The following is a 13138-nucleotide window of genomic DNA, read 5'->3' as shown; positions in this document are numbered from 1 at the left end:
TAGCCAGCAGCCAGCGTGAGCAGCCTGCAGCCGCAGTGAGCGGCCATCCAGAAGCCGTCGACTGATGTGCCTCACCCAGGAAGAGCGCAATGATGGTGCCAACTTGGGCCAGTGAAGCAAAGTCCTCCACAACTAGACTGAAGAACAAAAGGACAGCAACTTGTCTGTTCCCCGTCCCCTAATTCCCCAGTGCTGTTCCCAACCCCCAATTCCCTAATAAAAATATTTATAAAAAAAACCAAAAAAAAAACCCAAGCAAAATATTAGTTAAGATTGTATGTGGTCACAATCCGTTCCTTGGAGCCAAGGCAGAAGGAGAAAATGAAAAGTAGAGAATGAGAGGAGATAAGTGTGGGGCCCCGAGTTTTTACTGATTGCTATTCTTTCTGAAAACTTTCCAATTTGATTCTGAAACACAGTGTTTTCATAGTTCTTTTCTTTCCTAGAATAATTCATAACCTGATGGAACTGAAGGGAAATTAGAGCTCATTTAGCACATTAAAAGAGAGATGAGAAAATGGAGGACCATAAAAAGAAGAGATTTCCTTTTTCTTCCATTTCCTTCCTCCAGCTATTCTCTTTTTCCCACCATTTAATGTATTGGGTGCTTTTGAATAATCTGCCCCCTTTCTCCTCTAGACTCATAATTTCAGCCTCCAATTGTACATGGATTCACTCTTAAATTTTCATCGTAAGTGAATTCTTTCCCCTCTGTAATATTACACTTCCAATTATCTATGAAATGTACGCTTATAAGTTTCACCAATACCTAAAACTCAGCATGGTTAAAATTGAAATCATTTTCCTAATTCCCTTCCAGCTTCGTCATCACTACTATTAGCATTATCATTTTTTAAGGTTCCTTGTCTTAAACTTTGATTTTAATTTCAAAATATTTCAATCATGCAAAAAGTGTAAAGAACAGAATAACAAATATGCTCCTATGCTCCAGATTTACTATTCCGCCATGTTTGCTTCACACTCTAAAACGCTTGTACGGATACAGTTGGAAGTTCCCTAGCCCATTCAACTTGCTCCCTCCTGAGAGGTAGCTGCTCCTCAGAAGTTAGCTCTTCCCAGGCTGATGAGCGTACAGAACTGATTGGGGAGGTGCGGGGGTACTGGTAAGGGAGTGAAGAGGAGGTTCAGGGAAGTGACGGCAGCCAGCAGGGCCCATCAGTAAGCTAGCTACCACTATGGGCAACTGCAGCTTACTCCTGCAGGGAAGTTCTAGGAAATGGTATAAAACACACCTCAGAATTATCTTGGCTAATGAGGATCCCCCCACACCCATTAGTCATTAAGTGCTGGGGTGGGTAGGCATTTCCAGCCCTCTGTGTGAGAGGGCAAAATGGATTGGTTCTGGCAGCCTGAGCATAGCCCTTTGGACAAAGGTGTTGGCTGTTGGAAGTTAGGCTGGTATGCACACAAATAAAGGAATATAGGGGGACGTAGGGAGAGTGCTCATAGTATCTGCAACAGTGTGTATCCATCCGACTGACATTGTTTTTTAACCTTTACTACAATTGTTAGACATTATTAATTTGTATGATATTATGTAATATTATTGATAACATTAACAATAATATCTATGTGATGAAGGGGAACAGTGAATATAAATATATACCAGTCAACATAAAAAAGGAAAGTAGTTTGGGAAAGTCAGTTCAAAGAGTTGTTTAGCTATTTATTAAATTTATATCCTGTGCCTGATTGATCTCCCATTAACAGAAAGTAAGGAAAAGAAAGAAAATGCATACCACAATTTATTTTTGTTTGGTTCCACACTTCATTAGACTTCGACAAAATTAGATTTTTTTTCCTTATCTTCCTCCACCTCCTACTTTAAGACTGCAAGGTTATTAGGCTTAAACTGTAATTGATATATAAGATTACAAGTCTTTGCTAAAAAAACTATATACTATCAAGAATGTCTTGAAATAGCATTTTCTTCTTAGCTGCGACCCATTAGCCTCTACTGAAAGGGAAAAAGGTGTGTGTGTGTGTGTGTGTGTGTGTGTGTGTGTGTGTGTGTGTTGAGGGGAATGTATAATGAGACAGATCTCAACTCCATAACCAGGGCAATAAGCCTGCAGTGACGTTCTAAACCATTTAGCAAAGCCAGGGACAATCTGCCTTCTTTGTACCTCAAGACCAACAGGACTCCTGATTTAACAAAGTAAAACTACAAAACAACATGCTTCCTATTTCCTTTTATGGAGACCAGAAGGATTTAAAACAATCTTGAATACTAGTCCTCACAGATTCCATTATTGGAGAAGCACAGACCTCCCTCTTTAAGAACTAGCAGACAGAGAAAAATAACCTCACGCATACAAAGATCTAGCAGTCCAGTAGGATCTTCATGAAGAATCAGAATAGTCACTTGTAAAGCAGACCCCATAAAGCAGGAAAAAAAAAAATCTCACAATGACATTCAAGAAGACACCGAGATACTTTCTTATTTCAAATAAGGAATGATTACAGAATTTGAAAACCCCATGGCGACAATGAACAATTGAGTAGGTTTGTATCAGAGGTAAAAATATATTGGTGAAAAGAACTTCTGGAAACAGCATAAATTTTACATTTAAAAGAGAGGTAATGTTTTCATAAAGTAACTATCTACTGTTTCTCTACTTGATTCCATTTCCATAAACAAGCCTTATGAAAATAAATAAGAAAATATATTACGAGTCACAACACTGAAGCAGTAAGTTGGATGAGGAATAAGGATGAGGAATAAAGATCACATAGAATGCAAAGTCTTTACCCTTAAAAAAAAAAAAAGCCTTGTTAATCTACTGGAAACTTTGGATGCTCCTTATAGAAAATTGTACTTGTATAAAACATAAGATTGGCATAACATTTCAGAAATTCATGGGCTTCCTAAAGCCTCAAAGGTTTAGTCCATTAGTGGTCCATGAACACCAGGCGAATAATCCTTTTTCAGAGAGAAAGAAGTAGAGAATACTTACATTGTATAGAGGGATGGTCTTCATGACCTTGTACTGCTTAGTGGGATCCATTTTATACAGGTGACGGTCAGTGACAAAAATTGCTCGGTCTTCCACCTTACTAAATCGATTGACCTGTAAGAAAACAAGCCGATAAACTAGATCATCTCATAAAGAATGGAATCAAATTATCTACCAGCAAAACATCTAGGGGCAGAGGTAGCTGGTTGTCGAGACACATTCTTTAATATATATATGGCCACTCCATGGATGCAAGGGAGATTTAAAAGGAGTAGCTGTTTCCAGATTTGTGGAATCTTACAATTTAAATTTCACAATTTTGCAATTTAACAGGGAAAACAAAAAAACCACAAAAGAATAAAGGACTGAAAACATGTAACCCCAACACAAAACAAAATGAAAAGATGACCCATAAATAGGTCAACATTTTTGCAACTTATATATCTGATAAGCAACTTGTATCTAGAATATATAACTCAATAAGAAAAAGACAAAAAAAAACAAAACCCAATTAAAAAATGGGAAAAGGGCCGGCCGAGTGGCCCAGTTGGTTAAGAGTTGGCTTAAGAGCGCAAGCTCTGAGCAATAGGGCTGCTGGTTCCATTCCCACATGGGCCAGTGATGCTGCGCCCGAGCTGAGCTGTCGCTGAGCTGCCAACAGTTGGCAGGATGGCTCAGCTGGTGCAACAACAAGATTGCCTGTTTGATGCCCACCCGCAACTAAGACTGAACTTGGCACCTTGAGCTGAGCTGCCACCCAGATGGCTCAGTGGATAGAGCGTGTGCTCTCAAAACAAGGCTGCTGGTTTGACTCCCGCATGGGATGGTGGCTACGCCCACCCGCAACTAAGATTGAACACAGCACCTTGAGCTTAGAGGCCACGAGCTGCCGACGGGAAGCCAGATGGCTACTGGCGCCGTCCACAACTAAGACTGAAGAGCAACAACTTGGCTGGACCCCTTCCCCAATTTCCCAACACAGTTCCCTTCCCCCAATTCCCCAATAAAATCTTAAAAAAAAAAAAAAGGTAAAGAATTTAAACAGACATTTCTGCAGAGAAGATATACACACGGCCAATAAACACATGAAAAGATGTTTGACACCATTAGCCACCAGGGAAATGTAAATCAGAACCACAATAAGATGCCATTTCATACCCATTAGGATGACAATAATAAAAAAGACAGATAATAACAAATGCTGGCCAGGATGTGGAGAAATTAGAGCCCTCATCACTACTGGTGGGAATATAAAATGATGCATGCAGTCACTTTGGAAAACAGTTTGGCAGTTCTTCAACCAGATAAACATAGAGTTACCATATGATCCAGAAATTTCACTCCTAGGTATATATAGCCATGGGAATTAAAAACATAATCACACAGAAACTTGTGCCTGAATGTTCACAGCAGCATTAATCATAATAGCCAAAAAGTAGAAATAATCCAAATGTCCATCAACTAATGAAGGATAAATAAAATGGGACATACCCATACAGTGGAATATAATTTGGCACTAAAAAGAATGAAATATTGATGCATGCTATAACATGGATGAACCTTGAAAACTTAAATTAAAAGAAGCCAGTCACAAAGGACCACACATTATATGATTGCATTTATATGAAATGTCTAGAATAAGCAAATCTATAGAAACAGTAGGTAGAATACTGGTTATGTAGGGCTGGAGAGATGACAGGCTTTGGGGAATGACAGCTAATGGGTGCAGTTTTCTTTTTGGATAATGAAAATGTTCAAAAATTGATTGTGGTGACGGATATACAACTCTGTGAATACACTAAAGGATATTGAATTGTATACTTTAAAGTGGTAAATTGTATGGGATGTGAATTATATTTCAATAAAGCTGTATAAAAATGTAGCTCCTATTTGAAACACCTCATTTTGCCCCTTTCCCAATGCACCGGGAGGTGTATTTCAGATTAAATTCCCTAGAGTGACAGTGTTTCATTACATTTACATGTTCAAAAATGGACAGTGTCTTCAACTTGCCAATGGCACAAATAATTGTCTCATAATTGTTACTACCCATAAGAGGAATGGGCCCGATGAGAAGGCAGTCAGTGCCCCACATAGAAAGAATGCAAGCAGAGCTAAGTGGATATCTGCTGTGGGTGTGCTTGGAATAGGAGGTACAGGGATCGCCAGGGTCCCTTTCCACTCAGATTCTATGATTCCTTTACCTGATGCTCAGGTTTTCCTATCTGCCACTGTTCTACTTGTTTAGCTTTATTTCAAGGGCTCTGCTTTTGTTTGACAGGTTTTTCTCATGTTCTCTCTTACGTGTTTATGATTTTCTACTCCCTCCTTTTCCTCCTTATCTACGTATATTTCAAGATATTGCTCGTTATAGAATTATAACACCTCTTTAATTCCTATAGTAAAAAAATGATCACTCTTTTCTCTGAACTTCTATTTCGCAGTTGTCGAATCAGTATATAGAATATATGTAGAATTAAGAATGAAACAAGAAAAATTAACATCGAAACCAAAGGGTACAAAGCTTTTCTTTTAAAGCAGGATATTTGAGAATATGAAGGGCACTGGCTTAAGTGCTTTTGTTAATGTAAAACACTGGATACATCTTTACTCTTTGTCTGAAAAGAAAGATAGGAAAGAAGGTTGGCTGATGCTTACAAACACCAAGGCAATCAAGTTACATCTATCGTTGGTCTGTATCTTCTTATTATGAAGTTGAACTACTCTCTATATCTACCTACTAAAAGGGCAAGTATTTCATTTAACAATTGGAAAGCTTTAATAATTTCAAGGACAGCTGACTTGTAATTTTTAGACCATGGATGTTATTTAAAAAATACACGTGTTAAAATAATTGTGTAGAACACTGTGTTTTAAAAGTTACAGTCAAAGCTCTGTTTGGCAAAAGAGGTTGGTTTTACTTACTAATTTTGTGATAATTAATCTAATGTCTATAACCTCACTAATCAAAGTCTAATTAACTGAGCTAATATAAAAGGTTATACAGATTGTCTTAAAATTGAAAGTATACAAAAAAAGCTGGTTTTCTTATAAAACCACACTACAAATAAGTTATCAAGATAGTTATAAATAATACAACAAATTCATTTCAAAACAAAGTAAAAACCTAACCTACAACTGTATGATTTCTTTTCTAATGGCCAAGAAATAGCAAAACTAATCTATCGCAAAAAGAAAATCAGAATAATAGTTGTCTCTGGTGGTGGTGGGACTTGGCTGGGAAGGGGCGTGAGTGAGCTTTTGAGGGTGATGGCAATATTCTGTATCTTGACAGGGTTGTAATTTACACGTGTGTATGTACTAATCAACTATATACTTCAGATTGTGTACTTACCTGTATATAAATTATACCTCACTAAAATGCACAGACCAAACAAAAACAATGTAGAATTTCAAATATCCATTACAGATTTTTACTGCCTTATTATTTCATGAACAGTAATTCTGTCTTCCAGGCTGACTGGAAGCTCCTTGAGGGTCGTAATCGTATGGTATCTTTTGTCTTGTACCTCACAGCGCCCAGTACAGAAGTGGGCAACCTAGAGCATTTCTTACATCCTTGCTAATCAGCTGGGTTTGAGAGCACTGTTAGTCCCACAGAATAATTTCAAGAACTCTTCTTCCCCACATGAGCCAATCAGTGTTGATGATAGGAACTGTCAGACTGGAAAATAGATGGGGTTGGCCGCAGCACACTGGGGAGGTTGCATTATGTATGGAAGAAAAAAAAATCCCCAAGTGGCAAATACAAGCACAATGGCTAAGTAGCTTACGTCCGCATTGTCCAGTTTGGTCCTGGAAAAACTGTATTTCTACATCGAAGAAAAAGGAGCTGTGGACTTCTTGCTTTTTTATTTCTGAGGCTGCAAGCCCCTTTATGAGAGTAAGCTATCTCTTTAATAAAAAAGCTCTCTAGCATAGCATGCACTCTATAAGCACATGGATTGCTGATTTGGAATTATTGGTTGGAACTGTTGAGACTTATTTGCACATTTTCTTTTTTCATACAATGTCTTTCCCATGAGTTGATTTAATTTTTCCCTTCAGAGTGTAAGTTTCACGACCAGCCATCATTATAAGACTAGACACACACAGCGCCGACAGGCCAGGTGAACTGTCCTGAGCGAAACGTACCTGGAGAAACATATCTGTGCCTGTATTTGCAACACTGTATTACTGGTAGCAGCTACCTTTATAAAAGCTTTAATCTCTCAATTTCATTGAGAAAAATGTCTTTCTATAATCAGAAACCTAAAATGGGATTGATTTTTTTATACATTTCTGAATCCAGCACATGACTCTGATTAATGAAAAAGAATTATACTGGTTAACATTTACTCAAATTAAGTAATTTGAGAAATGTTTTTCCCCCCAAAATTTACAATGTCGATTTTCAAGCACTTTATAAGCTGCTGATGATATACATAGGAATGATGTGAAACCCTTGGTTATAATAAGAATGTGAGACTAGCAGATGGTGTTGAGATAGATTAGAAACTTGTAAGTGAAAATAATTTCATACAATGTATAAAGAAAATAAAACTAGGTAATGGGATTGAGAGAAAATGTATATGTGTGTGATTTTGTAGAATGCTACTAGTTTACTAGAGAAAATGCCCACATTTGCAGGTAAGTCTTTTTCTAACAGACAGAATTAACAACGGGATGTTTTATAAATATGTAGTTAACTGCTTGCTGATTAGCATGTTTTAATTTTAGATTTGGGTAATCTGTAAGTCAAAGTCCTGAGCACTACAAATTTCTGAATTTCAATGACATGTTTCTCAATGACTAAAATAAAGAGGAACGCAAAACAAAACAACAAAAAATACTGAAAACCCTCCACTAAGTAGACCAGAAGGCACAACTGTGATATATAAATCCCCTCATTCTTACTTCCAAGATCTTATTTTCAAGATGCAAACAAAGAAGTTAGAGATTAATTTGAAAACATCATTAGCATTGGTAGGATATACAGCTGAATAAATCAGGATAGGTAGGATGGGGCATAGTACAATATATTGCAATATGCAGGATACAGCAAACTAAAAGTCAAGTTTTAGTTTGAATTTTAGCCAGTCTGCTCCCTTTTGCCTCATAGTTTTAGAAATCAGTCAGTTCTCTAAGTGTTGCCTTATAACCAAAGTATATTTTTCAGTCTTCAACTTGACAAAAATGGTATCTGTAATTAAGAGTAAAATAGAGTCTATGTGGTGAAATAATGATGACTCTGGGTAGTAATTATTTGCTTTGCATGGCAGCAGTTTTTGCCATACAAGTGAATAGGCACTTGTCAGGAGACTTGAAACAAGTGATTGTAGGGCTTCCACGTCAGCATTTTCTAAGTTGTTTTGCACCACACTTTCTGCAAGAAAGGGGTCCAAGTCAAGTTGGTTTGAGGGACAATGGAAACCACAGCCTCCCCTGGGATATTCATCACCCACGAATATATTAAAGGCTCTGAGAATTGGGCACTTAAAGAGCATGTTTAACTGTTTAACGCAGCATCTCCCCAATACACGCAATTATGGAACCCGTTCTGGAAACAAATTAATATTCAACAGAACATTGGTTTGGGAAACCCATGTAGGAGAACACTAACCATCATTTGTATCCATCTTGGCCTGGAGAACAGAGAACATCTAAGATGAAATCTGAATACTAAGTAAATAGTGTTCTTCATCTTTTGTGAATTCATATTGAGAAATATGAGTGTGTTGCAAAAGAATATGAAAAAAAATTTTTTTGCATAATTTCACAAGGTCATGCAATACTCAAAAACAATAGGCCTCAATGGTATTGTCCTTTTTAATTCTATGTCCATGAGTTAATCTGGAAACAAACAAATAAAAGCCTCAAAGCAGTAATTTTATTGAAACTCTGTTTAGAAATATGTCATTCTTTTTTTCTGCAAAAATGTAATTTCTAAAGAGAGCTAGGTCATAAATTTTTTTTTTCAGGGAAAAAAATCGTTTGTTTTAATTTTTAAAAAAAAATTTTTTTATTGTTAGTTTCAGGTGTACAGAACAATGCAATAGTTATCCTTTTCACCCTCACAAAGTAACAACCCCCCTCCCCTCATGAATTGCCCTCCCACCCCTGATATCATGCTTATCTATTACAATTCCATTGATTCCATTCCCACTCTCTACTCCATGTCCCGAGACTATATGTTTATATAATTATAGTTGACATACAATATTATTCAACATCAGCTTCATAAATACAGTGCGGTGGTCAGGCTTCTACACTGACTATGAAGTGGTCTCCCCAACAGGACATGAGTCCATCTGGCCCCCTAAGAAATATTTACAACATTATTGATTATATTCCCCAGACTGTCTTTTTCTATCCCTGAGGCCATATTGTAATTACCAATTTGTATTGTCTCATCCCTTCCCCTTCTCCTTCATCCCCACCCCCTCCCAACTAACAACCCTCAGTTCTTCCTCTGTGTCTCTGAGACTATCTCCATCCACTTCTCCCATCCATTCAGTTAAGAGAGCTAGGTCATAAACCTTTACCTTCTGTTTTGGCAACTCAAATCATCCTTAAAACATGAATCAAGTGAGTAGGAAGGACATCAGGTAACAAAGTAAAAGCTTTACACTACATAACTTAGCTAAAGCAAAATGGAAAGAAACACTTTTTATATACATATGTAAATTTGTAAATTCAAACTTAATTAAAATAATTATGGCGTACGAACACTAATTTTCTTAAATTAAAAAGAAAGTAATTTTCTTCTTAAATTCATAAAGTAATAGAAAAACTGAACTATAGACTCAGTATTACATCAGACCTCATTTTATTTCCTTTATTACCCAAGCTAAAATCCTCAACGAAAGAAAAACATCACTATCCTTTTGCTTTGGCCTGAACACGTCTAGTGATTTGTGTATAGGTTTAGTCAGCACCACAGGGAGCCAGAGACCAAGTTTTCCCGGAGCGTCAGACTGGGAGAAAACACATTATGAACGAGAGCAGCTTTTTGCACAAGAGTCTCACCTCACGGAGATTTTATAACTGTAGTTAATAGAAAGTAGCTGCTTCATAAAGAATCAAAGCATAAAAAAGAGTGTTTTATTGAAATCGTGTCAAGTTTATCTTGGTACATCCTTGGGATTAAAAAGCTTCTAAAGAGGACATTATCTAATTTGCAGTGTGAAGAAATATTTTGCATTGAACTTAGAAATACAGGAGCATGACTAAGAAACTTTCAGTTTCTACCCAGCAGGACCCAGGGAGAGCCATGTTTTAGACATCAAATTGTCATCAATGGAAAGACAAAATCAGACACATCAGGCTTTTCCATAGTAGAATGTTCACTGTGAAAACCATCTGACTCTCTTTGCTTAGCTGTTCTGATCACTAATTTGACTTCCCAGGTGGCTTGATACTAGAAAGGAAGTATCCTACATATGAGGAATCAATGAAACGGTACATTCCTTTGTTAAAGTCATGAACTGGTATTAGGGCATATATTTTTTTGTGTGGGCCTGTGAATCTGGTTGGGAAAAGTCATTTCTTGATTGGCTGATCAACTCTAGGTACACTTCTAAAATAGAGTTTCTGGATCTAGGAGTTCAGAATTAGACTCTGGACTTTGGGAACCACTCCAAGATACTGCCAGCAGATTTCGTTCTAAGTTTAAAACTGGCTGCTCTCTATTTTGTTAAAAAGTTTATTTTACATTGAATTGATCTCTTCTCCCTTAGGATGTCTGAACAGTAAGTTACATTTTTTTGAACTACATGGATCAAGTTTAATCTCCTTTTTCTATTCTAGTATTTGGTCAGTCTGGCTAAAGGTTTGTCAGTTTTGTTGATGTTTAAACCAACTTTTGGTTTTGTCAATTTTTTCTATTATTTATTCTCTATTTGATTGATTTCTGCTCTAATCTTTCTTATTTCCTTCTGCTTGCTTTGGGTTTAGTTTGCTCTTCTTTTCCAGTGTCTTAAGGTAGAAGATTAGGTTATTAATATGAGATCTTTCATCTTTTTATTGTAGGCATTGAATTTCCCTCTAAGACAGCGGTTCTCAACCTGTGGGTCGTGACCCCTTTGGGGGTCAAACGACCCTTTCACAGGGGTCGCCTAAGACCATCGGAAAACAAAAAGATATTTACATTACGATTCATAACAGTAGCAAAATTACAGTTATAGAGTAGCAATGAAAATAATTTTATGGTTGGGGGTCACCACAACATGAGGAACTGTATTAAGGGGTCGCGGCATTAGGAAGGTTGAGAACCGCTGCTCTAAGATGTCTTTAGCTGCATCTCATAAATTTTGGTATGTTGTATCTTCATTTCCTAATGTTCTGCTTTTCCTGTGGTTTCTTCTTTGACCACTGGTTATTCAGGAGTGTGTCATTTAAATTCTACCTATTTGTGCATACCCTAAATTTCTTTCTGTTATTGATTTCTAATTTCACTCCATTTTTGTCAGAGAAAATACTTTGTATAATTTCAATCCTTTGAAATTTATTGTCTTATGACCATCAATAGTGTTTTCTTAAACCCTTGCAAACGCTGGTGGTAAATCAGCATTTTAAAGTTTGCCAAATTCATAGTTGAAAAACAATATTTCATTATTTTGGTCTGAATAATACTGCAAGTATGTACTTTTTGAAAATTTGAAACAAAATACTTCTAAAAATCACCTAAACCAGGACCTCTGCTATGAGGTAATGCTTTGATAGTTTCTTAATTCCTCCTTTGGATACTACATATTTATGTCAATATCTCTTCTGGAGTTACTCTAGGCAGTGCTTTTCTTTCTTTTTTTAATTTTATTATTAGTTTCAGTGTACAAAACAATGCAATAGTTATACTTTTCACCACTCACAAAGTGACAACCCCCCTCCCCAGGCAGTACTTTTCTTAAATGCACCCATTTCGTCATTTTTGCATAATTAAAAAAATGTTCTTTTATAATTATTTCGATTTCCTTTCTCTCTACTTTGCTAAACAAAAGGTTTTAGGTTTTAAGGAAAGCAACTATGTCCCTTGCCTTCCACCTTCCATCTTTCCCTCTTCCACTTGCCAACTGCTTTCACCTCCAGATAAATAATAGTCCACACACATCCTGCTTCAGATAAGCAAGTATCTTCACAGCACATAACCTTTTCCCCCCACCTTCCAAATCACACTATGTCCGCCTGTCTTTTTCAAATATGTTTTTCCTCCTCCTTCCCCTGTTTTTTTAAATAGTAATAAAAACATGCATAAAAAGTACTAAATGACCATTAAATACAAGGCAGACCAGTAGGTGCTATGAAAGATACATGTGCAGTAAAATACAAATCCTTGACCTCAGGGAGGTCCTCCCTCTACTGTTTTAAACAGAAATGCTTACCCAAAATATCCATGTCCCTTAACCCTCCATTGGGTGCAATTGATCTCACAGATTCACTGCACACACATTTTCAAATATCTAACAGTTAACTTAAGTATGGTGACTCATCGCTTCCGTATCTTCCCCCTCTACTGTAACCTATAGCCAGTCCTGTTTGTGACTTACTACATACAGTAAAGACGTATTTCATATTTGAAAATTTGTGTGCAATGAATCTGTGTGATCAGTTGTGCCCAACGAGGAGGGTTAAGAAGATTTCATAGCCTAACTCTAAAATTGTTGTCACCACCAATGCCTCACGGCAGACAGGTATAGCTCACTGATGACACAGCTAGTTATGTACCTCTTGTTATGTTGTACTGCGGTCATATCTAAGGAAGTTTCATATGAATCAGTCTTTTCTTTCCAAGGGGGTCTGTTTCAAGGTCACCTTACCTTACGGACATGACAGGAAAAGAGGATGTTCATGTACTTGTCCTTCCGTTTCAGCTCATTAGCAACAGGGACAAAAGTGCCTGAGGTCTGAGGTGTATCTGGCTTCTGAAAGAAAAAGGAAATGTGATAAGATGAGTATGCTTAGCATTTCAGACGAAAAGGTCATCTTTTAGTATACTGTTTTATTACGATGCTCATGTAGTTTCATACACATATTTTTTATCTTCCCATCCCAGCTGGTAAGCTACTAAATGGTTGGTTTAACACCGAAGGTCCTATAAAAATTTTAAGATAAGGAATGGGAGAGTGGATGAAATGTAGCTTTGGGAATCATTGCACTAAAGG

General features: G+C 37.0%; 1 protein-coding gene across 1 annotated transcript in view; it reads right to left on the bottom strand.

Moving 5' to 3' along the window:
• Positions 1-13138, bottom strand: part of MYO1D (myosin ID) — a 299149-nt gene that overhangs the window by 116139 nt on the left and 169872 nt on the right. The window contains exons 19-20 of the mRNA XM_019647087.1: positions 12794-12898; positions 2979-3092 (exon numbers count right to left, since the gene is read on the bottom strand). Of these exons, the coding sequence (XP_019502632.1) occupies positions 2979-3092; positions 12794-12898 (219 nt within the window). The remainder of the gene's footprint in view (positions 1-2978; positions 3093-12793; positions 12899-13138) is intronic.

The sequence above is a fragment of the Hipposideros armiger genome, unplaced genomic scaffold (assembly GCF_001890085.2).
Source record: "Hipposideros armiger isolate ML-2016 unplaced genomic scaffold, ASM189008v1 scaffold_108, whole genome shotgun sequence".
NCBI lineage: Eukaryota > Metazoa > Chordata > Mammalia > Chiroptera > Hipposideridae > Hipposideros > Hipposideros armiger.
This window is presented reverse-complemented; position numbering and strand designations above follow the sequence as displayed.